Source organism: Ursus arctos, chromosome X (genome assembly GCF_023065955.2).
Source record: "Ursus arctos isolate Adak ecotype North America chromosome X, UrsArc2.0, whole genome shotgun sequence".
In the NCBI taxonomy this organism is placed as follows: Eukaryota; Metazoa; Chordata; class Mammalia; order Carnivora; family Ursidae; genus Ursus; species Ursus arctos.
Window position 1 is genome coordinate 17,659,048 of NC_079873.1, and position 23,427 is coordinate 17,682,474.

At 40.0% G+C, this 23,427-nt stretch overlaps 1 protein-coding gene across 3 annotated transcripts in view; it reads left to right on the forward strand.

Annotated features, from left to right (window-relative positions):
• Positions 1 to 23,427, forward strand: part of PHEX (phosphate regulating endopeptidase X-linked) — a 207,032-nt gene that overhangs the window by 73,465 nt on the left and 110,140 nt on the right. For all 3 annotated transcript variants that reach the window (XM_048213359.2, XM_057310564.1, XM_048213360.2), the window contains one exon: positions 43 to 171. In XM_048213359.2, coding sequence (XP_048069316.1) covers positions 43 to 171 — 129 coding nt within the window. The remainder of the gene's footprint in view (positions 1 to 42; positions 172 to 23,427) is intronic.

The following is a 23,427-nucleotide window of genomic DNA, read 5'->3' on the forward strand; positions in this document are numbered from 1 at the left end:
TTATCCAAGTAAACCTCAATCTGGATCAATTATCTCCCACAGGTAATTCAGGGGACTACAACTTTGTTGCCTCAATGGGACAAATGTGTAAACTTTATCGAAAGTGCCCTCCCTTATGTTGTTGGGAAAATGTTTGTGGATGTGCACTTCCAGGAAGACAAGAAGGAGATGGTAAGTGCTGCTCCCCAGCTGGTAAGAGCCATGGCAGTCCACCAGGTCAGCCCTCCAGCTCTTGAAGCAATGAACCTAGCTAGATAATAGTTCAGCTTCAGAGAGGAATTCCTGCAGTATGATATTAACTACAAACTCAAACCTAGAATATAGTTGTGAAAATTAAGACAAGTTGGAAATGAGAAAAGAAGCGTGAAATCATGTCACCCAGAGTCTGACTTTCTCCTGTAGAAGTTCATTGTGTAAAGTCAATGCTTAGGAACAAAGAAGGCCTAGGGCCTAGATAATTTAATGATTAGTTATTAGACTGTTGTAATTACAAAAGAGAGAGGTTTTCTAGTCGGGCTTCTTTGTTTTAGAGATGAGGAAGTTAGAGACCCAGAGATGGAGAGATTTGTAATATATTTAACAACTATTAAGTGGTTTAGAAATAGAAATAAAATGCAGGGTTTTTTTCTACTTGTCTTATGCTGTTTTCTGGAAACTTCAGAAGTGTGACATTTATTTCAGAGACAATACTGTGTGTCTATTTTTTGTTGTTAACCTAAAAAGAAATCCTTTTATTTTGGAAATTCCTAAGCATATACAAAAATGGAATGAGCAGTATAATGAGCTTTCCTGTACCTCTGATCTGTGGTAATTTGTAGTTGCCGTAATGGCATTAATGGCCCAGCCAGATCTATCTGCTAATAAAACATGAGGTTTAGTTTCATTCATTTACTCAACAAATACTTGTTGGACACCCATTATATGTCAGGTACTGTTCTAGGCACAGAAAAAAGATCCCTGACCTCTCTGAGTTGACATTCTAATGGGTGGGGGGACAGACGAGTATGTTGGAAGATGGTAAGGACCCTGGAAAAAAGAAAAAGGAGGTCGAAGGGATTTGGGAGTGCTGGAAGGTGAGGGTGTGTGGGACAGGTTATAGGATTAAATAGGGTGGTCAAGGAAAGCCTCACTGTGAGGATGACATTTGGCAAAGATTTGAAGGATGTGAAACAATTAGATATGACAGCTATCTGGGGGAAGAGTGTTCCAGGCCAAAGGAATACCTAGTGCAAAAAGGCCTGTGGCTGGGATGGGCCTGAGGCACTCAAGTAATAGCAGGGAGGACCATGTGGCTGGAGCAGTGTGAGTGAGGGTAAGAAGCAGGTGCTGCAGTCAGAGCAATAATAGGGATGGTGGCATTTTGTAAGGCCTTATGGGCCATTGTGGACTTTTATCCTGAGTGCTTTGGGGAGCTAATATAGGCTTTTGAGCAGAGGCCTGATGTGACCTGACTTATGTTGAAAGGATCACCCTGCTGCTGTGCTGAGAAGAGTTTGGAGGGAGTCAAGGACAGAATCAGGGAGACTAATTAGAAGACTATTGAAAGAAAGGGGCGCCTGGGACGCTAAGTCAGTTAAGCGTCTGACTCTTGATCTCAGCTCAGGTCTTGATCTCAGGGTTGTGAGTTCAGGCCCTGTGTTGGACTCCACTCGGGGTGTGGAGCCTACTTAAAAAAAAAAAGAAGACCATTGGAGGGACCAGGTGAGAGATGATGATAGCTTGGACCAGGTTGTAGCAGGGAAGTTGTGAAAAGGGGTTGGATTCTGAAGTAGAACCAAAATAATTTGCTGACAGATTCAGTGACGGATCTGAGAGTGAGAGCTTTGTGTCTGATTTCAGTGGAAGCATGAAGTTGCTGTTAACTGAGAAGGGAATGCTGTGGGAAACCAGATTTGGATTTGGGAGAGATCAGAAAGTTAGTTGTGGTTGTGTTGAACTTGAGAGGTTATCAGACTTCCAGTTGAAGACATAAAGGAGGCAGTAGGGTGTGAGTCTTGGCTTGAGGATAGAGGTTGGAAGAGACAGGAGAAGGTGTGAAATAGTTGTCCAGGGGAGTGGGAGAGTGAGTAAACTGAGGAAGGGGTTACCCGGAGGCAGTAATGGTGTAGATGAGGTTGGAGGTCATGAATTGAAAGACTCCTCACCTTCACAGTATGTTCTTCTTCATTTGTTTTGGCTGCATTAGAGGAGAGGTTATATTTTGAAGTAGAAATTTGGATTTAGCCATGGTGCAGATTTTTTGGTGTGTATTTTCTTTGTGATGAATTATAGTTTACAAGTGTCATGAAGCAAAATATCTAGGAACAATTAACTAATGTAGGGGAGGAAAAATAATTTCCCTCTACCCTTCTAGGTTCTTGAGATCCCACTGTGATAAAACAGATTAATGAAAGAAAAACAAACAAGTTTAATAAGGCGCATATCTCCTGTATACAAGGGAGAGACCCAGGAAAACTGAGGAACTCCCAGAAATGGCCCAGGCCACCACCTTAATTACTATCCCCAGCTAAGGAAAAAGAAGATGAGAAGATGTGGGCACAGGGGTAGGCAGGCCAGTGTTGGGAGATTACCAGGAAAAGCACAGTAGACAAAAGGTAAGGTTGTTATGCAGATTTAAGTCCATGCTCTTGTCCGTTGATCAAAGTTTCCAGAGATGAGAGTCATCCTCTTTTTCCTGATACAGGGAGGAAGATACCTTTACAATGCAGATTTCCCTCCTAAATGTTAACTTCTCTCACAAAAGGGTAACTTCGACTCTGTTTTGAGAGGGTCCCCTGTGTCTGTAGCTTCTCAAAAATAATCAGTCCCTAATAATCACTATGCCCAAGAGGTATGTTTTAGGTATATTTCACTAATAATGATCCATTGTAGTCATTCAGGTAAGAATATATGAGCAGCTTGGATGCAGGTTCTCAACAAACACTGGTCTTATAGGCAAACACGTAAAGTCTGTTACGTCACGATAATTCACATGGTTGTTATTATGTGCTGCTACATAGTATGAGCTGTTTGGTATTGTGTGTTAATACTGTTGGGGAGGAAGAATTTCCTATGCCCTTCAAGGTCCTCCCCCCTTTTTTTTTTTAGATTTTATTTATTTATTTGAGAGAGAGAGAGTGCGCACATTTGCGGACATGAGCAGGGGAAGGGGCAAAGGGAGAAGGAGAGAATCTCAAGCAGACTCCGCACTGAGCAGGGAGCCCGACGTAGGGCTTGATCTCATGACCTCGAGATCATGACCTGAGCCAAAATCAAGAAGAGTCCAACAATTAAACAACTGAGCCACCCAGGCTCCCTCAAGGTCCTTTTAGCTGGATAAAGGATCAAATTGACATGAGACAGATCAACAGGACAAAACCAAATTTAGCTTTGTGCATATGGAGAATCCACACAGGCATGAAATTTTAAAGACTGGCAGCATGGGGCTTATATGAGCTCCTGAGCTCAGGAGGAGTGGGGTGTGAGGACACAAAGGGGAGGAAGACCATTTGCAGGAAGGTGAGAGAAGATGTTTGGAAAAATAGCTGGCCTTGCTTTGCACAGAGATTACAGAGGAATTACAGATTAACAGAGGAATCTCTGTTAATAGCTCTCTTCCTCAGGCACAGGCTCTCCTTTCCAATGTAATTAGGCAGCTAAAGGGGGAGGTAAGGAACTTTTCCTGAATCCGCAGGGTTTTGTTTGCTTTTGACTGAAAATAATTTTGCCAAAGTGGTCCATCTTGAGGCAGCTAGCCCTTGGCGCCTACAGTAGGTAACACATAACTATGTATTTGCAGAAGTTTACCTTGGAATACCTTAAATCTAAGTATATTTACCTGAATTTTTTTCTTTCTTTTTTTCTTTTTTTGATATTTGGGGAATTTTCTGCTAAGTTTGAGACTATATTTGAACGTGCAAGTCCCCTTCTTGCAAATAATTCCACTGGAGAATTAATGTCTTATTTCAGAATGCTCAATATTCCCATTGTGTGTTTTCTTTCACTCTTTGCTTAGAGTAAATGGATTGAGAATTTATGAGATAATCACGGTGGTAACATTATAAGCTTTGGGAAGGATATAAAAACAATTAAGGCATGACAGGGTTTTTTGTTTCTCATTTCTTTTTTTTTTTTGGCAGTTAGAAGAATTTTAAGTAACATGAAAGGTATGTGGATTAATTTGTTTTTCTCAGTTTTGGTGTGAAAGTCCCCTTTTCATGTGTTAGGGTGTAATATTCTAAAATAAAATTGATTTTGGCAGTTCTCCCCCTTGTTTTGATATACATGGGACATGGAGGTAGTGGGATAGTTACACAGATACTCATCTATTTTACATAAAATTGTTTTCCTCCCTTAAGCCGATGCTATTTGCCTCAGGGAATACTTAAGTTGGAAACTTATAAGAGAAATATCTGGCTTTTTATAGCCTTGTTACAGGGCTCTCATCCAAGAACCACCTGGAACCACTGATTTACTTGAAAAACATTCTGTATTATTAACTACAGCCCAAAGAAAAAGAAAACCAGAAAGATCCCCAGTGGGACAAATTCCAGAGACTCTAACTCCGAAGGAAGGCTGCCATTGTTTTATTTACAAAAAAGATTGCTAAGCGGATGAATACATTCAGAAGGTTAAATTTCAGGTACTTTTCAGACTTTAATGTGTACACAAATCAAATGAGGATCTTTTTGTAAAAATGCAAAATCTCACTGCATTTTGCCAAGGATCTTTTAAACTTAGGTTGGGGTTAGGACGCAAGAACTTGCATAACAAGTTCCCAAGTGGTGTTGATGCTGCTGGTCCAGGGACCACAGTTGGAGTAGCAAGGCCTTTGCGTCATTCATTTGCTTGCAAACAGTTACCGCCAGAATCCCAACCCTCGCGATTCATGTGAGCAGGGTAGGCTGTTGACTCAAACATCAGTACTTCGTTTACCAAAGCCTGTTGCATTAGTGCAAGTAACTGCTTCAATTTTTCACATCATTTAAAATTTCCTTGTTCAAATTGGTTTAAATGGACTTTGTCAAACCCTATGTAGGGGCCTCCAGGCTTCTTGGTTTTTTTCCCTATGAACTGATTAGTTTTCCTTTGACAACTGGTACTTAGGTTCCTCCAAGGGAGTTCCTGCTTATCCTCAGTATCTGTTTCTGTAGTCTCTTAACGGCGGATTTGGCCCAACTACCTCTGCTTGTCATCCTTTGTTACAGAGGGTAGGAGAAAGCAGTTCCCTTTGATGTTTCCTTTGTAGAGGAGAAAGCCCCCCCCCACCAACCAGGGTTCTCTTTCTTTTCACTGGGGAAAACACCCAATTCCGAGTTGCTATTTCTTTTCCACTTCTCATAGGCAAGTGTACATGTGTGTGTGTGTACACACCTGCACACACACATATATACATTCATACTAATTCACTTACACATAACTATGGGAGTTTTACAGATTTAAGTAGAAATGGGAGGGAATAGCACATAGAAAAAGGAGAATTCTTCAATGCAAAGCCCCCTAAAGAGGCATCTGGAAGAATCTTGTGCCTTTTGATGGTGGGACAGGACCTTAACCCATTTGGGACTAGCTGCAGGACAGGCCATGGAGTAAGAATAGTTGCAGAACTCTTGGGACAGTTGTCTTTGTTACCTACAGTGGCACTAATCAAAACAACTTGAATATGAGCCACATATGTAATTTTACATTTTCTAGCAGCCCCATTAAAAAAGTAAAAGGAAACAGGTGAAATTAATTTTAATATATTTTGTTCAACTAAATATACCCAAAATGCTATCATTTCAACAATAAATATAAAAATTATTAATGTGATAGCTTATATACTTTATTTCAAACTAAGTCTTTGAAATCTCGTGTGTATTTTATACTTATGGGATATCTCACTTCAGGTTAGCCACGCTTCAAGTGTTTATTTGCCACTGTGGCTATGATATTGGACATGTAGTTACCATATTGGACAGTGCCCATTTAAAGAATTGAAGAAGGATCCTTCATTGTGCTGGGGATTAGTCCTTGGGTGAGAGGGTGCTCATAGCCAGGTTTGGGAGGGCAGGGTCATCGGTCCCTGACCTTGGGTTTCATGGAGGGCTCTAATATCAGGGGGAAAGGACTCAAGCCATACCAGGATTCATGGCTTGGGAGCCAGGATTTGGAGTCAGGCTGCTACTTGGTGAAGGTGTTTCAGGTTCCCTGGTGTACCAGTGTAGAGGAGATAAATTCCAGGTGCTACTCTGCGGTTAGCACCTGGGAATCTTGCTTCTCATTGGCTCATAGACTGGGTGGAGTAGAGTCTACAAGTTAAAGTCATTCAGTGCCTTGAACTTGCAAAGGACTTGGTCAAGCTGAAAGCCAGGGGTTCCAAGATCAAATACCCTCACAGGCAGTAACATTAAATAATACACAGAAGTAAGGCTGGCTAGGTATCAGCAAAAAACCAGGGCATGTGCAATGATGAGAGGTAATTGCCTCTGGAACTTGGTGTCTGGGACACATTAGTGGTGAATAGAAATGAATATGCTATCTAGGATTCAGCTCAGGCTGTATTCATGCAGGATGCCTGCTGTGCTAGGTTTCTGTTTGTGTGTGTATGTGTGTGTGTGTGTGTGTGTATGTGTGTTTTAAACTGTGTTTCTTTGTTTCTTGAGAGAAGTCAGAGATAGGGATTTTTATATGAAATCTTCCAGATTTTAAATCTTTGTCGATACTTTGGAGGCCAAACGAAATATGTCCTGGGCGTACCATTTTGTGTCTTTTACACTAACATTCTCTCTCTCTCTCCTCAGTCTTCAGAACCAAAAATCAGGACCTTGTTTATTAGACACCTTCTTTAATTTTTTAAATCTTATTTAGAAGACCATGTATAATTAAAAAATACAGCATATTAGCTACACATTTAACAGGTTGCTTTTGTGGAAAGTTATACACAAGATATGAAAATGACTCCTTAAAGAATCCATGATGTGTTGTTACTATAAATAGAGATGATGCTCTTGTCCCATGGTAACAAACTCTGATCTGTTTGCTCATGGCCTAAGTGACAGGAGAAGATTAGGGGTGTGTGTGGGTGGGGAGGGGGGAAGGAAGGATGTCTAAAGTATTACTTGATATTTTTCTTTTACATTTTATTTTTATTAAATTACTATTATTATTAATTTTTAATATATTTTTTGAAATTTTTATTGAGAGTGTGAACGTGCACACGGGAGTGCAGGAGCATGTGAGCAGGGGCGGGGTGGGGGGAGGAGCAGAGGGAGAGGGACAAGTAGACACCGTGCTGAGCACAAAGCCTGATGTGAGGCTCTATCCCAGGACCCTGAGATCGCGACCTGAGCCGAAATCAAGAGTTGGATGCCCAACCAGCTGAGCCACCCAGGCACCCCTATTACTATTTTTAAAGTAAACTTTGCCCCTAATGTGGGGCATAAACTCATGACCCTGAAATTAAGAGTCTCACACTCTGCCAACTGAGCCAGATAGGTGTCACTTTCTTTTTTATTTTAATTTTTAAAAAATATTTTATTTATTTATTTGACAGACAGAGTGTGCACAAGCAGGGGGAGCATCAGGCAGAGGGAGAGGGAGAAGCAGGCTTCCTGCTGAGCAAAGAGCCTGATGTGGCCTCTATCCCAGGACCCTGGGATTGGGATCATGACCTGAGCTGAAGGCAGACGCTTATTGACTGAGCCAACCAGGTGCCCCCACTTTTTTTTCTTTTTATTATTGATGATGATTTATATCTAAAATATATCAGTAAATGCCCCCAGGTAAGTATCCGCACCCATGGAGGTAAAGATACCAATGATGGCCAGGAAGGGGGGGGGGTGGTCAGGATGGGCCTAGTGTGACTGTAGTGGTAAGGGTTTTATGCTTTAAAAATCTGGCAATAATAATAAAGTAGCTAACTTTTACTGAGGTTTAACTGGATATCTGGTACTCTTCTAAGTGCTTTTAATGTGTTAACTCATTTAATACTCACAATGGTCCTGTATCTGCTTTTACTGCCCCTCATCTTCCAGATGAGGAACCTGAGGCTCCAAGAGTTTAAGTAATCCCAAGGTCATACAGCTTAAAAATGGTTTAGGTGGGGTTCGTGCCCAGATAATCTAGCTTTAAACTAGTGCTTTATTCCCCTGCTTCTCACTGAAAAAAAAAACCAGTCAAATCTTCACTGATTTTGTGTCTGGAATGAGGAAACCAGTCATAATGAGGAGACTTTTTTTTTAAGATTTATTTTTTTTAGAAAGAGAGAGCGAGCATGTGAGTGGAAAGGGGCAGAGGGAGACACAGTGAGATTCTTCAAGCAGACTCCCTGCTGAGTAAGGAGCCCAGCATGGGGCTCAATTTCATGACCCATGAGATCGTGACCTGAGTTGAAATCATGAGTCAGATGCTTAACAGACTGAGCCACCCAGGCGCCCCAATGAGGAGACTTCTAAGTGGCTTGTTTTATAATTAATTCTCCCTTATCAGGATATTATTTATTCTAATATTAAGATCTTATAAAAATAAAAGGCACATGTTTATTTCTTAGTGTTTAGAGATAGGAAATAATTGGAATAGATTTTGCTTCTAATGCTTCAATATTTTAGAGGTAAATACAGTAAAAGCTTAATTCACATCCAACCAGTTGACATTGCATTTTCATGTTCATATAATTTTCAGAAGAGGAAAATAATAAGAAATGATTCAGATGCTATCAGAGATTTCATCCAAGAGCAACTTTTCTAGGTGTATCTTCGGCCCAGTCTACACACGGAGCTCAATTTCCAGTATTTCTATATATATCCTTCTGAGGAGTGATCCCTGATGTTTGGAATGGTGACCCAAGGCTCTGTAAGCTTTCTCATCAAAAAAGGCTTTTTAAAAATGTTCATAATTCTTTATTTACCAAGACAGAAATGTGAGCATGTATGTTAAAGAACAATTTTCTCTTAAGTGTTAATGCAAAAAAAAAAAAATCTTTCAGCTTTAACTGTAGTTTCTAGAAAATTCAGTGAAGTTCGTTTCCCATTCGAACATTTTGGCTGTGCTGGGTTCTTCTGTGAAACCAAATCATTTAATTTCATTACAGTCACGGTGTCCCCAAACTCTTCTTATCTTATTTGTGTATCTCAGCTCTACCAATAGGCATGTTTTTGCTGGTACCTCGTATTTTCTACGTTTTTGTTACAGGGTAAACGCTGTTAAAGAAAAAAATTATTCTGATACTTGTTAAAATGGTAAGGAAGACTTTATTCAGTACTATTGCAGAAAATGCAAGGACTATCACAATAGGTGAGAGAGATTGGGCTTAACTCTGAATAGAGCAAAGACTAGTGGGGATTTATGTCCAACAGGCAGAGCAATGGAGTCAGCGGATGGAAAATTGCTAAGATGAGATCTCAGGAGTAAGGGAGCTTTTGCGGAAGGCAGGCCAGTGTGATCAAATAGCAGGAGCGGGGCATGGGGAATATGATCAGATACAGAGTGTGCTCTGATATCAAGGGTAGGGGATTCTCTATAAACCAACTGACCAGGATTCTTGCTAAAACTGGGCTGTGCAGTCTGGGTAGGGACAGGATGGGGGCCAAAGTCAAGGCCTAGTCAAGGGAACCTAAGGTTCCCTTAGAGGAACCTGACTAAGCTTTGGTCAAGAGAAGAGGTTTGGTCAATTCTCAAATCAAAGCTAAAGTCATTAGTGTCTTATACACTAAAGCATGCTGTATGCAGAAGGTTAATCTAGTTAAAGAGGAACAAATATTTTATTACACTTCAGATTTAGACCTTATTAAGTGAAGAATTAAGGCTTTATTTATGGCGTAAAATAATTCAGTAATTTCACCTGCATTGTAATAGCTTATTTCTTTTTCCCTTTCTGGAAAAAGTCATTGTTCATATCCCCAAGTAATGCCGTAGATGACCTATAGTATCTTCCAGTTTCCTGAGCTGCTCTGTGTGACCAGTTCCGATAGTAATTCTTATCCCCAAAACAGGTTTCTCCTCCCAGCCTATACTGCTGCAGCTGGCGCTGGAGCCGTAAGTACCCACGTGGGTCCAATTGCAGCCGTGGAGTTTGAACTTGCAACTTCCATACATTAGGAGCTCACCTCATTAGTGAGCCAAGATAATCGAATTGATGTACTGCCATTAATATTGAAGTTCTCCAATTCCCCTGCTCACCGTTTCTCTCAGTGGTTGAGTAAATGAGATGTAACTCTAACGTTGGTGGCAGAAGTCACATGAAAGTCAGTGTTACACATTGTAGCGATGCCCTCATACTGCGGGGTTCTTTGTCCCTTGCAGTTGCTGCCACGCACAAGGGTTGCTCTCAGTACAGCCATTGTACAGATAAAGATAAAGTTCCCTTCAACACACGTCATGGAAAGCAAGGCTGTTCTCTCTGACTACCGTGTCCATTTCTGTGTGTCTGGTCAGTGGTATTAGCTATCATGTCAGGATCAGTTTCTTTGGTTCTTTGCTGAAGACCTGTCTGGATTAAGGCAGACCAAAATTATTTGAGTTTTTAAAGGCTTTTTAATATAGTTATAAAATATTGGCCTTATATAGAAATTACTTCCCATTTCCTGTGAAGTTGCATTAGTATCTCAGAGGCCAGCTACACTCTTACCAGTTGGGGCAAGTTAGTTAACATCTTTGTGCCTCTGTCTTCCTGTTTATAAATGGTGCACCAGTTTCTGCTGCTACAATGATGCTGTGTAATGATCAGTCACAAAACCTCAGTGGCCTTCACCAATGAGCAATTATTGCAGATACATCTGGAGTCAGTTGGTGGTCCCCTGGGCAGCTCTGGTTGCTTTGGCGGGCTTCTCAAATGTCTGGGGTCTGGCTGGTCTATACTGGCTTTGGCAAGGTGATCAGGATGACTCGGCCCTGCTCCAGCTGTCTCACTCCCTTCAGCTGGCTGGCCTGGGTGTGTTCTCGTAGCAATGGCAGGGGTGCAAGTGAGCAAGCAGGAACACGGGAGGCCTCCTGAGGCCGAGGCTCAGAACTGGCACGATGTCAGGTCTACATTCTGTGGGCCAAAGCAAGCCACAGGGCCAGTCTGGATTGACAGACTGGTGAAACAGAGCCTGCATTTTTAGTGAGAGGGACTGCAAAGTCACACAGCAGAGGGTGTGGACAAGGGAAGGGGGTGTAGAATTAAAGGCATCATTACACTGAATCACAGGGAGGGATACAAAGATTATTTGAGGTTTGTGGGGAGGACTGAGCAAGGTAATCCACATAGAAGACTTAGCACAATGCCTGGTACGAAGTAAGTGCCCCGTGCTTGTTAGCTCCTGTTATTGCTATGTGACGTGCCTAAGATGAATGCTGATGAGAGAACTCATACCGTCAAAGTCCTGGCATAGACTGCAGCAGCTCTCCTCCATTGAAACCTCTTCTTTCTAATTTCTCTTCGAAAGAGAGTGAGGGAGGTGCCTGAGCGTTATTGCTGTCCCTTATCCTCCATACATACCCACTGTAGTAGCTTTCACTTGGGAAAAGGTCCTTTTAATACTAGTGTTCTGGCCACATTCCGGAACCTGCCCTATCATTTAATGCTAAATCTGCCTCATAGGAGAGTCTCAGGAAACAACTCAAGAAGCCAAATATAATTCCTAGAACAGACCCAGGTTTCATGACTCTCTACGGGCTAAATCTTGTTACAACAAAGGTCATCATCTGACCCCAATCTCAACTGCTCTTTTTAAGCAACCTTTGGCAAAATGAAATCTGGCAAAACAAGTAATTTAGATAGCTCATAGGGAACTCTTTTGAAAAAAGTGTGGACACTACCCTCGCCTCTGGCTTTGAGTGTGTTGCCACGATCATGTCACATTTGGCCCATCTTTCTTATTGCTCTGGAATAACCTTGGACCCTGTTGCCTTTGCCCCACATTATCGGCCACAGTCTTGTCCATCAGAGCTCATCAGACCTGTGGACTGAGAAGACCCTGAACTAAAAATTCATTCACTGAAAAAAAAGCATTTACACCTTCCAACAGAGCTGAATTTTAGCAGTGACCAGGCAGTTACTTGCTGGGGGAAGTTTACCCACAGCCGAAGGCTAGACCATCATGAGACTGGTTGATTTCTTCTTCTTTTTTTTTTTTTAATGTTGACTTAGTTTTATTTTTCTAGCTTTTCTTTTCAGATAAAATCAGCTCAATTAACAACTACATGGAATTAACATCTAGATGCTGTAATAGTAATAGCTCTAAATGGTATAAAAGAAAATAGGAAGAATGTTTTACTATATGAAAAATTCATTATACAAGAAAAGGTGAACAGAAAGGTCATTTTGTTTTCAAACATTTTTCACGAGAAGCCTTTACCCAATTTCCACACAAATGTAGCCAAATGTTATTGTGATTATACCTGAAAGCGATCAAACATTTAATGTAGCAGGTATTCTGATTTTTCTGAAAGTGGATTGCTTGTAAAATGCATTCAACATTCCATAGGGGCTTACTGAGCATCCATTATGTACCAGGTACTATGTCGGGTATTGCGCTAGTCATGGGGATGCACAGGAGAGCAGGACAGTATCTTAACCTCCTGGACCTTATGATGGAGAAGATGGATAATTTTGACAAATGTCATGATGGGAGACAAGTATGTACTATGGGAGGAGGTGATAGAGGAGGTGAGCAGAGAAATAGAGAACCTACTTAGTCTCTGGGGGTTTCTATTTCCTTAATCTGTGTAATAGAGAGAAGAGTGCCAGTTGGAAATTAGTCTATGTTTCCTAAGTTTATCCCTAGGAAATACGCAGTGCAAGTTAATGGTAACTTACTATGAAAAGATCATAAATAATTCATAAAGAATAAAAATATTTCTTACAGATAATTAAGACTGGTTGATTTCTAAATATTATTCTGGTCTCTGCTTCATTCCCTCTTAGAGCAGGGAAGTAGGAAACAGGTAAAGAAAAGTTATAAAATTTGAACACAGTCTTTCTGTTCATATCCAGTAAATAAGATCTTACTCCTTATTATCTCCACCCAAGTCTGAAGGCTTTTGATAAAAGGACGTTGAAAACTCCTGCACCACCGACCAACATGGTTTATAGCGTGTCTGTGGCCCAAATAACTTGATAATCTTTTTTCCTTTTGCCAGCGTACTTAATAGCTGTGCAAGTTTGTTAATCCCAACAAACTGGTATGATTTGTTTTATTAGCTTGCTTGGTTGCAAGAAACCTCAGCATTTTCTAACTATCCTAGTTTTTCCGGCTTACCCCCTTCTCCCATCTCAATATGGGTCTCTTCTTTACTTCTTACTTTCATGCCATTATCCTGTTTTTATCAGGAGCCAATTCAAACTCATTTTAATAAATAGTTACAGTATAAATAACAAATATTTAATACTTGTTAGTACATCGATTTATATAATGTGTTTGTTTTTAGTAAAGTGACAATTACCAGAAAGAGAAGTTTTGGAAACTTCCCTCAGCTGATTTCTTCAGGGTTAACGGCATAAATTATTGATAATGATTTCCATTTTTTACATTCACTAATCAAGTGATAACAACCGAAGGAAACTTGCCCTGTTCTGCACCACTGGGGAGATCGGAGACTTTTGAATCTATGTTATTAAGATACTACTTATAATTTCTAAATATATTAAAGTGGAAAACCCATTCAACATTATGACTTTAAGAATTTTCTTAAAATTATATTGTTTTAAGATTAATGCACACAATCAACCTTGAAGATTTTTTTCTTTTTCTTTCTCTTTTTTAGAACTCCAGCAGCCCATGATTATTTCTTCCAAATATACAATATATATCTTTTAAACCATTTTTAGCCATCTGTGTTGTACCATTTAGCATCATCCCTGTCAGAATGGACTGGGCTAACTTACCAAGTCATTTGATTTCCATTAGTCTGTTTTTGGAATAACTGCTAGAATAGCTGTTATACATTAGCATATATGAAAGATGGTTGATTCAATTTCAGATTCAACTTCATTTCTTTGCTAGGTGCCACCAGAGGTCTTGAAAAGCATAAATCAACTTGTGTTTATTGAGCATCTGCTATATGTTTTATGAGATATGAAATCGTAACTGAAAAATCATATCACATGAGCTCTGAAATAATAAAACCAACAATTTAAAATTTTCAGAACACTTAAGTTTGCTTCTGTCAGGGAGCAAGAATTTCCTCTGCCCTTTAAGGTCCTTCTTGTTGGACTAAGAATCAAATTGACATGAGATAGGTTAATAGGAATAAATCACATTTGTTTTCTTTCATAAGTATGGGAAATCCAGAAAGCCATGAAATTCCAAAGACATTTAAGCAACACGAGGCTTATATGAGCTCAGGAGTGGGGTGGGGGTCTGAGGGTATAAAGGGGAGGGAGACCATTTGTGGGAAGGTGAGAGAAGATGTTTGGATAACAAAAGTTACCCCATTATGCACATAAGTTTTTTGGGTAAAGGGGAATCTCTGTGAATGGCTATCTTCTTGGTGTAAGCAGGCTGTTGAGGGGGGAGATAAGGAGCTTTCCCTGTATGTGCTTAGGTTTTGATTGCTTTTGACTCAAAATAATGTTCATGCTGGAGTGGGCCATCTTGGGGAGGCCTGCCTTTGGCCCCTACAATTTCCTCCTCTAAAACTTCCTTTAAGTTTCACACAGTAAAAGTTGAGTTGGTAGATTGTTCCATCTTGTTGAACCAGTCTCATACTCCTGACAATAGGTCAGTTAAGTTAAACTCATTTTAAGAGGCAGTGATGGAGCTGTGCTCTCAAAGTTAGGCCTGTGGTTTAAGCCATCAGATATTAAACAAGAGGCATTTGTATGGAAGCAAAGACAATGGCTAATGACTGGATCAAATTAGAAATCACTTTGAGTCTGAGGATAGCTAGTTGAGATGATTTCTAGATGTCAAGCTTGAAGCATCTTTGGATAGAGTGAGAGTAGGCAGTGGTAGTCTGTTTTTTTCTAGTCTGTAGTTTGAATGTCTCTGATGATCTTTGTGAAAGGCCCACGGAGCAACAGATGTGAAGGTTGCCTTTATGTGAGATTTTGGAGATTTCTCTGAAGTTTATATCAAGTCATTCATATTTGTTGGCAGGGTTTTAGGAGAAAGGGCAATTTTAGTTTTCAAATAAATCCGACTTAGAAAGATGGGAGAAAAATTGAAAACATTAATTTGGAGAGTTGTAGCCAGGCATTGGAGGAAACTAGAAGGAATCAGGATTCTAGGTAAGTTTATAATGAACAGTATTAGAGTTGAATATTTATTCAGAAGGGTTATTGAAACATATTTTCTCTATATAATCACCCTTATGTTTACCAAAGATAGCCTAATTAATATTTGTTTGTGAAAAGCCTAGTTTCAAAACACCTTGGCCTGATCATTTACATAAGTGCAGCAAGAATAGCAGTTGGCCATATGACTTTTTTTAGGGGGGGAATGCAAAGGGGGAAAGAGAGAATCTTAAGCAGATTCTAAGCCCAGCACAGAGCCCGACATGGGGCTAGATCCCATGACCCTAAGATCATGACCTGAGCTGAAATCAAGAGTTGGATGCTTAACTGACAGAACCACCCAGGTGCCCCACGACGTTTTTATTTCTTTATTATTTTTTCTTGTGAATTTGTTTTTATTGGGCTCTAAGGGGTGGATTGGGTTGGGAAATGTCACCATGGATTATGTCCCCACCAGGGAAGTGTGTCCATTCTGATCTTCCCGGGATAGCTTCTGGAACTTTTTCTTTTTCTTGGAGCTGCTTCTCTTGCTGCCAGCAACCTCATCAGGTCTGCTGCTGAGCAGCTTCTCCTTGGAAGAGAATTTTCTCTTTTTCTTGGGGACACTTCTGCTTCCTGCCTCTTCAGGATCATTAACTGGTTCCTCTTCAGGGAAAGATTTCTTCCTCTTGGGAAGACTTGCAGTGCCAGCTTTCTCTTCAAGATCGCTGCTAACCAGCTCCTCCTGGGAAACCGTTTTCTTTTTCTTGGGTTTGGAGAAAGAGACGGAGACAGATGGGATTTCCATTCCATTGTCCTGAGGAGCTTTCTGGGGCTTTTGCTTTTGCTTTCTTTTGGGCCTTTCACCTGTCTTCTCACATTCCTCAGGGGTACTGCTGCTGTTTTCTTAAGACATGAGGGTGCTCGCACCCAGCTGTTGCTTTCTTTCTTCACACATTTCTTCTCCTGTTTCTCCAGTTTCCTAGCGATCTTAGCAGTCACTTCTTCTGCCCAAACCATTGCCTTCTTCCTGGCACCCAGATTCTTTCATGCAGTCTCTCCAGTCTCATAGAAGGACAGGTGCTCCTTGACTTGCTCTGGAAGTTTCTCGCCAAATATACTTGTGGACACCTCAGAGAAGCAAGCACTTTTGGAGGCAGTACTGCATTTGTTTGCCAGGTATCGGAAGATGGAGCCTTTGTTCTTGGCAGCTGCTTGGCCAATGCAGGTGGAGTGGAAAATGAGTCCATGTTTTGTGGTGTTACCCCTTGTCTTCAGGGCTCTGGAAATCTGGAATTACTCAGACACCAGCGATGGCCAGGGCTTTTTTTGTTTTTTGTTTTTGTTTTTTTTTTAAACTGCGTTGTTGGAACTTTTTATAAGGAATCTCTACTTTGAAATTTTAATGGCCTTTTGAGGCCAGAAGCCAAGTCAAATACTTGCCATCAGACTTCACCTGCATTGCCTATAGATTTGGGTTAATTCCTCTCTTCTTGAGGTCCCCCAAATATCTTGAGGTTTTTGTACCTGCTGGAAAGTGACCTTCTTTATTCACGTAGGTATTAGGCTGACATTTCCCGAAGGGCTTTATTGATTCAAGAAAGTCAACCTTAGTTCCTTAAGGCTGTCTGGTCACATCTGAGTCTATGCATGTCTCTCAAATATGACGTTCCAGTCAAAGCCTGGGTAGTATAAGCAATGTTTCCAATTATGCCATGTCATAAGGAGGACAGATTCTTATTGAACTTATGCAAATATGTTGCCATGAAAATATAAGAGTACTTCCTGGGCTTCTGAATTCTGGAGGGATCAGGTAGGGAGAAAAAGATAAATGTTTCATTCTGTTGATGAAAGTGTATTTTATCAAACGGCCGTAAGTCAGCTTAAGAGAAAACTTTCCTTAAATCTGGAAAAACAAAGCATTTTTAAAAAAAAGTCAGCAATGTTTTATTTTATTTTACTTTTTTTAAAAAAGAAATCATTCTCTTGTTTTTATTTATTTTTTTTTTTTACAAACCCTTGTGTCAGGGGCTGACTTTCAGTAGATTGCAGCGAGAGAGCTGCTCTGCTATGTGCAAAACCCTGCCTCAGAAGCAGATCGTCTACAAGTGATTTAGCACCAGGTTCCCCACAAAAAGGCGGCAGTGTTTTAAACAAAGTCATAAAAATTAGTTATCCTCCTCAGTTCATTCAGTGCCATGTTATTAATTACTGTTCTACTTAAATCCAGTTTTTCCATTAGTTCTGGAAATTTTTACATAGTTAAGTTTTATGATCTTAAGCTTATCAGAAACACAAGTCCTCTGACTTCTTTTTATGAGTCTCCATGAAGATGAAGCTCCTTTGTAACAGCATCAGAGTAAATCAGTAACTAAATGATAAGATATAAAAATGTCCGTGGTCAGAGATCCCATTAGAGTTCATTACAATGCAATTGACAAGGAAATTTGGTAATGTCTGTGACACACAACACTTTACGATAATAACATACCAAGACATCTCATTTCTAGGAGTTTCATACCATATTTAGAACACTTATCTTAATAATAAATGTACACAAATAAAATCTAAGAGGTCTTAGTACCACTTATTTGACAATGCTCATAATTTAACATACCAAATAAGCCTAAGTAGTTTGTCTCACAGAATCTTTGAAATGTTCCATGGGCCCTTTGTAACACCTCAGATTGTGGCCAAAAGACTTTATTTTAGAATTTGATTTTGGAAAGCATGTCAAAAAATATTAAAATGTTTGTACATTTGATTAAATAGGATCACAGATTATTATGAAACAATATATAATTATCCATTTAACCAAAATGACAAAAAGATTTCAAAGGCAAATGCAGAATGTTATGTAGTTGTGGGCAGAATTTAGCTCTTTATACATTAATGCTCGGTTTTCTTAAGTCATCAAAGACTTGATAAACATAGGAAAGTATTTTGACAAAACACATAATCCTAGTTCTCTAGGCAGGTAACTTTAAAGGCAAAGAAAAAGTTTGGTTTACAGTTTCTTATTAAGAGCAGACCAAGTAGTTCAGGAAAACTTTGTACTCTTAACAAAGACAAAGTTTTAATTTTGTACCAGTTTATTTTTGATATTAAAACCCATTTACTTACTTAAATTTATCCTAATCTTAGCCAGTACCAACCACACATAAAATTTCTTTCCAAAATTTTTTCCCCCATAAACCTTTTACAACTTTCTTCTTTACATTCATATTTTGTCCTACTTTCCCTCTTTAAAAAACCAGCCGCACTTCAGGACAAAATTATTTTTTTTCCCTTAACAAAAAAATTTCTATTCCTTATACTACTTCTTACCAAAAACACACATCTTATTTTCCTTGCATACAGAGTTGTCCCTCTTATTATCTCCAGTAGTTATAATTACATTTATTAGAGTTTATTAGAATTCATAGAAATTCTTAGAAACCTTAATTTCTAGTGAAAACTAAGTAGTAAGCAATTGTGAATTGTTTGTTATGCCAGTAGTCTTTAGATTGACAAATTTAGGAATAAATTTTATAATTTCTAGAAACATGCAATTTTTGTAGCACAGCCTTTAAGGCACAAAACATGTTTACTAACAGACCCAAATTTATCTTTAGTTTCTCTGTCATAAAAGTTAGATAAACCTAGGTTTAGTACTTACGGCTTCATTATTTTATCTTATATGAAAATGATCTAGATGTTAAATGAATTTAACTTATCATTTAACTTACCAAAACTTTAAAGTTTCAGGTTGCCAAAGCTTTTGGTAGCTATTTAAAAATATACCTACAAACCTTTTTGTCTTATTTACATCAGTTTAATTTACTTGTTCCTAATACTTCTGTTTAGATTACCCAACATACTTCATGAGGCATTAGACAAAGTCAACCATTATTTTAAGTTTTTTTTTTTCCTGGTAAATGTTGTAACTGAGAAAACATGAATTTGTTCAACTTTTAGTAAACACAGGCAGGATAAGTTTTGTATTTTATGCTGGTAACTCTGAAGATAGGTCCATTTAATTAAATAAACAATCTTAAATAAGCTTTAATACTAAATGTTTTCCCCCCGATCACATGAACTTGAAAAACATTTGGGTTAGTTTCTATCTTTCTGAGTGTTAGATGTCCAACCTTAAAAGTGCTTGCCTTCAAACCAACTACATAGAGCTCTTTTACAAGTTAATTTTAGCAAAATCATCCAGAGGTAGAGATAATATCTTACATTAACAACATATGTGGACACACATACACAGACAAGATGCAAACAAAAAATCTAGCTTTTGTTTTTACTGGTACTTGTGAAAATGATGTGGTTTTGGAATATAGGTGAGGTTCGGTGAGTTGAGGTCCGGAGTCGATGGCCAAGAAAGAATTCTTGAGATGTCTTTGGTGCAAAATGGTGTTTTGTTTTTGGTAAAGATTTTGTTTATTTATTTGACAGAGAGAGACAGCCAGCGAGAGAGGGAACACAAGCAGGGGGAGTGGGAGAGGAAGAAGCAGGCTCCCAGTGGAGGAGCCTAATGTGGGGCTCGATCCCAGAACACTGGGATCACGCCCTGAGCCGAAGGCAGACGCTTAACGACTGAGCCACCCAGGGGCCCCAAACAAAAGGTGGTTTTATTAAAGCACGGGGACAGGACCTGTGGGCAGACAGCTGCTGCAGTGGTGTCTTGAGGGGTGGCTGATTAAATACTCAGAGTTGGGGGAGGTAAGGAAAAGGGAGGTTTCAAAAGAGCTTTCATATGCTAAAGAGGACCTACAAGATACTTGAGGCCTTGCCATTGTCAAGTTAAGGTTGTTTCCCCCTCTAGCAAGGTATTAATATTAAGACAGTTGGGAGACCCCCAGAAGAATGTCACACATATCCCACCCAGGAGTGGGGGGTGGGGGACAGGTTGCAGGGTGTCAGCTTGTGCTTTGTCTTCAGCGAGCCTTCTGCTTCCTCATCAGGGAGAACATTAAAAGCCCAATTTCCAAATATCTCCCTCTTTTTTTTTTTTTTTCGAGGAAAAACTCTCCCTAAAGTTTGTGTTTCGAGGAATGGCTCTTACATGCAGAGATGATGGAGGTATAGTTTACATCATAAAGGTACACAATAAGTATCCAAGTTTTCTCCAGGATGGAGATTGGGAGCATGTCTGTCTGTTATCAGGGGTGCTAGAGTCTGGCCACAAGAATCCTTCAAGCACTTTGTATTTTAAAAAGACATCTTACCCGTTTTTTTCTTTAGTCTCAGGTGATTATGGGCTGTGTTTACATTTCAAAGACATGGTAAGTTTTGTAATTTCATGGGACAAAGAAAGAATGCAATATTTTTTTCTCTCCAGTTTTTAGAGTAATTGCTATTTAAAAGTTGCCCTTTAAAAAAAAGTACAGGGCAATTTTGTTTCAGTATTCTGTTCTTTTATAATATCTACAAATATTTTGAGAAGAATAGGCAAGTTTTGGGGAGTGGTAAAGCTGGGTGGGCTTTGACTTGTTTCTAGAGTTGCATTTCTGGTTTTGTGAGATTTGTAAAGCACACAGTTGTTTCTAATCCCCCAAAGGATTAATCACGGCCAGAAAATCAAGGGACTAGCCCATTTTTTAAAACTAAATTTGCTTTTTTATATTATGGAAATTTTTAACTAAAATGGGAATCAAGAAGGGCACTTGGGTGGCTCATTTGGTTAAGCTTCTGACTCTTGGTTTTGGCTCAGGTCGTGATCTCAGCGTTGTGGGATCCAGCCTGTGTCATGGGGCTCTGCGCTCAGCGGGCAGTCTGCTTGAGGATTCTTTCCCTCTCCTTCTGCAGCCCCCCATGTGCGCGTTCTCTCCTTCTCAAATTAAAAAAATCTTTCAAAAAATGGGAATCAGGAGATTTATGTTTTTGCCAAGTCTGTATAAAGCATTTTAACAAAAGGTTTTTTCCCAGGTACACAGTTCAGCCTTGGCCCATGAATATTGGCCTTTCTCAGATCATTTGTAGGAGGGGTAGGTTAAAGTTTGGTCTTGCTTCCTCCATGAGGGATTGTGAATAGTCATTAATCTTTCTAATTCCTTTCTAAATTTGGTAGGATCTTCTGAAAGCAGAGATAAAAGGACTTCATAATTGAAAATTTCTGCTGCTGTCCAGGGATATGAATTCTTTTGGGGGTGGGGGTGTCTAGGGTACACTTGCAAAGGACGTTGCTTAGGAATGTCTGAAGCTGGCAGAGCCTGATGACAGAGCCCTGGAAAGTAGGAGCAAAGCAAGCCGTATTGCCAGTCTCAGGGGCTTTTGTTAAATTCATTTCCTGGCTTTTAGCATTTACACCAACAGCCTGTATACTTTGAACCTAGAGATTAGGCTGGAGTGCTCCCTGTGAGACCTGTGGGGAAAGAGAAGTTACAACAGGCAGTTGAGGCTAGATTTTAAAAGGGGAACTTAGGTTGGATGTGGACATTTATTTTTAAATCTTAAGCCTGATTTCTGTTCTTTCATCTTTTCAGGGAGTCCCTTAAAGCTAGCGATTTTACTAATAAGAGAATTGAGAGCTTCCTATAAAGTATATTTTTCTATTAAATACAGCCATTTGAGAGGATCCATCATCTGGCCACTGACCAGTAGAATCTGTGAGTAGCAACTCAAACCACAATAATCCTTTTAATGGCTTAATGAAGACTTAAGAGACATCCAAAGAGGGCAGTCCCCACGCTCTAAAAGTTTACTCTCAAAATTAGTCTAAGAAAGCAAAAGTGTGCCTTGCATAGGCAGTAAGGATGGTGTAGTGAAAACAGTGTCTCCAGTCCCCATGAAATAGTGAGATGCCTCCTCCGGTTACAGACCCGCTCATCTGTGACACAGGGCGGTGCTCCTGGAATGGGACCTTCCAGCACTGACAAGCAGTGAAGGTTGAGACGGCAAAGGTTCCTCTCGGCTGGAACCTCTCATGACAAACTTCCCCTGAGAGCGGGCACAGCTGGACAGAGAGAGACTCAGATTCCTGGTCTATTTGGTCACCAAGGTGCACCCTGGTACGTGCACCCTCTTAATGGTGGAGACCAAAGAGAACATTTTCACTGGTCACAAAACCAAGCTCTTAGGACACAGAATACGGCAAAAGGAAAAATCGTAATCCACAGCAAGGTTTGTCTTACACACACATTATAGCTTAGGCTTAGCCTTGGGTCTCTTGGAGCCACATTAACACGTAGGAGGCATGTGGTGCGGGTTGGGGACTGCGCGTTGTTTTAGAGCGTACCCTGTTGCACAGAAGTTTTCTTGAGGTTAGCAGGTGACCAGCTTATCCCAATACGGGAGTCTTTGAGTTAGTTAGGTGGAGAGTGTTCTAACAGCTTTTAAATGCTCCACCTGTGCCCACCAGCGTTATGGCTTTGTCTTCCAAGATGTCCCTTAGCAACAGCCTTTGCCTTATGTGCACATTAACCCACAACGAAGTTTGTGTGAAAAATGACATAAAAGACACAAAAGAAAACGAAGACTATATGTGGGAGGAAATGGATCAGAAACCAGAGTACTCTACCAAATTTAATGAGTTACTAAGCCCAAGGACATAGTTCCACACCTATTTTCTCCTTTTAATTTAAATTTAGAAAGAGAGAAGGAGGCTTCTCCCCACCCTTGCTCCATCAGACTCCACAAAGAGAGATTCTCGGAGACTGACATGGTAAGAAACCTTGCCTTCTGCCAACTGTTTGTCTGATGTCCTGAGGATCTCTCTGTTGTAGCCGTGTCTGGTGTGAGCAGTGTTTAGCAAGGCATTGTCTTGCTGACTACACCAACCACTGCGGAGGAAGAATTTCCTTTTTCCTTAATGGCCCTTCTAGCTGGACTAAGAATCCACTTGACATGAGAGAGATTAACAGGAGAAAATCAAATATAGTTTTGTACAAATGGGGAATCGGCACAGCCATGAAATTCTGAAGACATTGAGGTACTAGGAGGCTTATCTGAGCTCAGGAGAGGGGAGGCGTGTGAGGACATGAAGGGGACAAAGACTATTAGCACAAAGGTAGAGAAGACGTTTGGAAGATATAGGTTGCCTTATTATGCAGCTAAGTTTCTTAGGAAAGAGGCATCTCTGTGAATAGCTCTCTTCTTGGTATAAGCAGGCAGTTGAACGGGAGGTAAAGAGCTTTTCCTGAATCTGCTGGATTTTGATTGTTTTTGGCTCAAAATAATGTTTATGCTAAATTGGCCCATTTACGTTAGTTTGCCAGTGACCCTGCGTTTGAATATCCACCATCTCATTTGATCCAAATCGTGATTGCTGTTTTAAAAGCTTACAAATT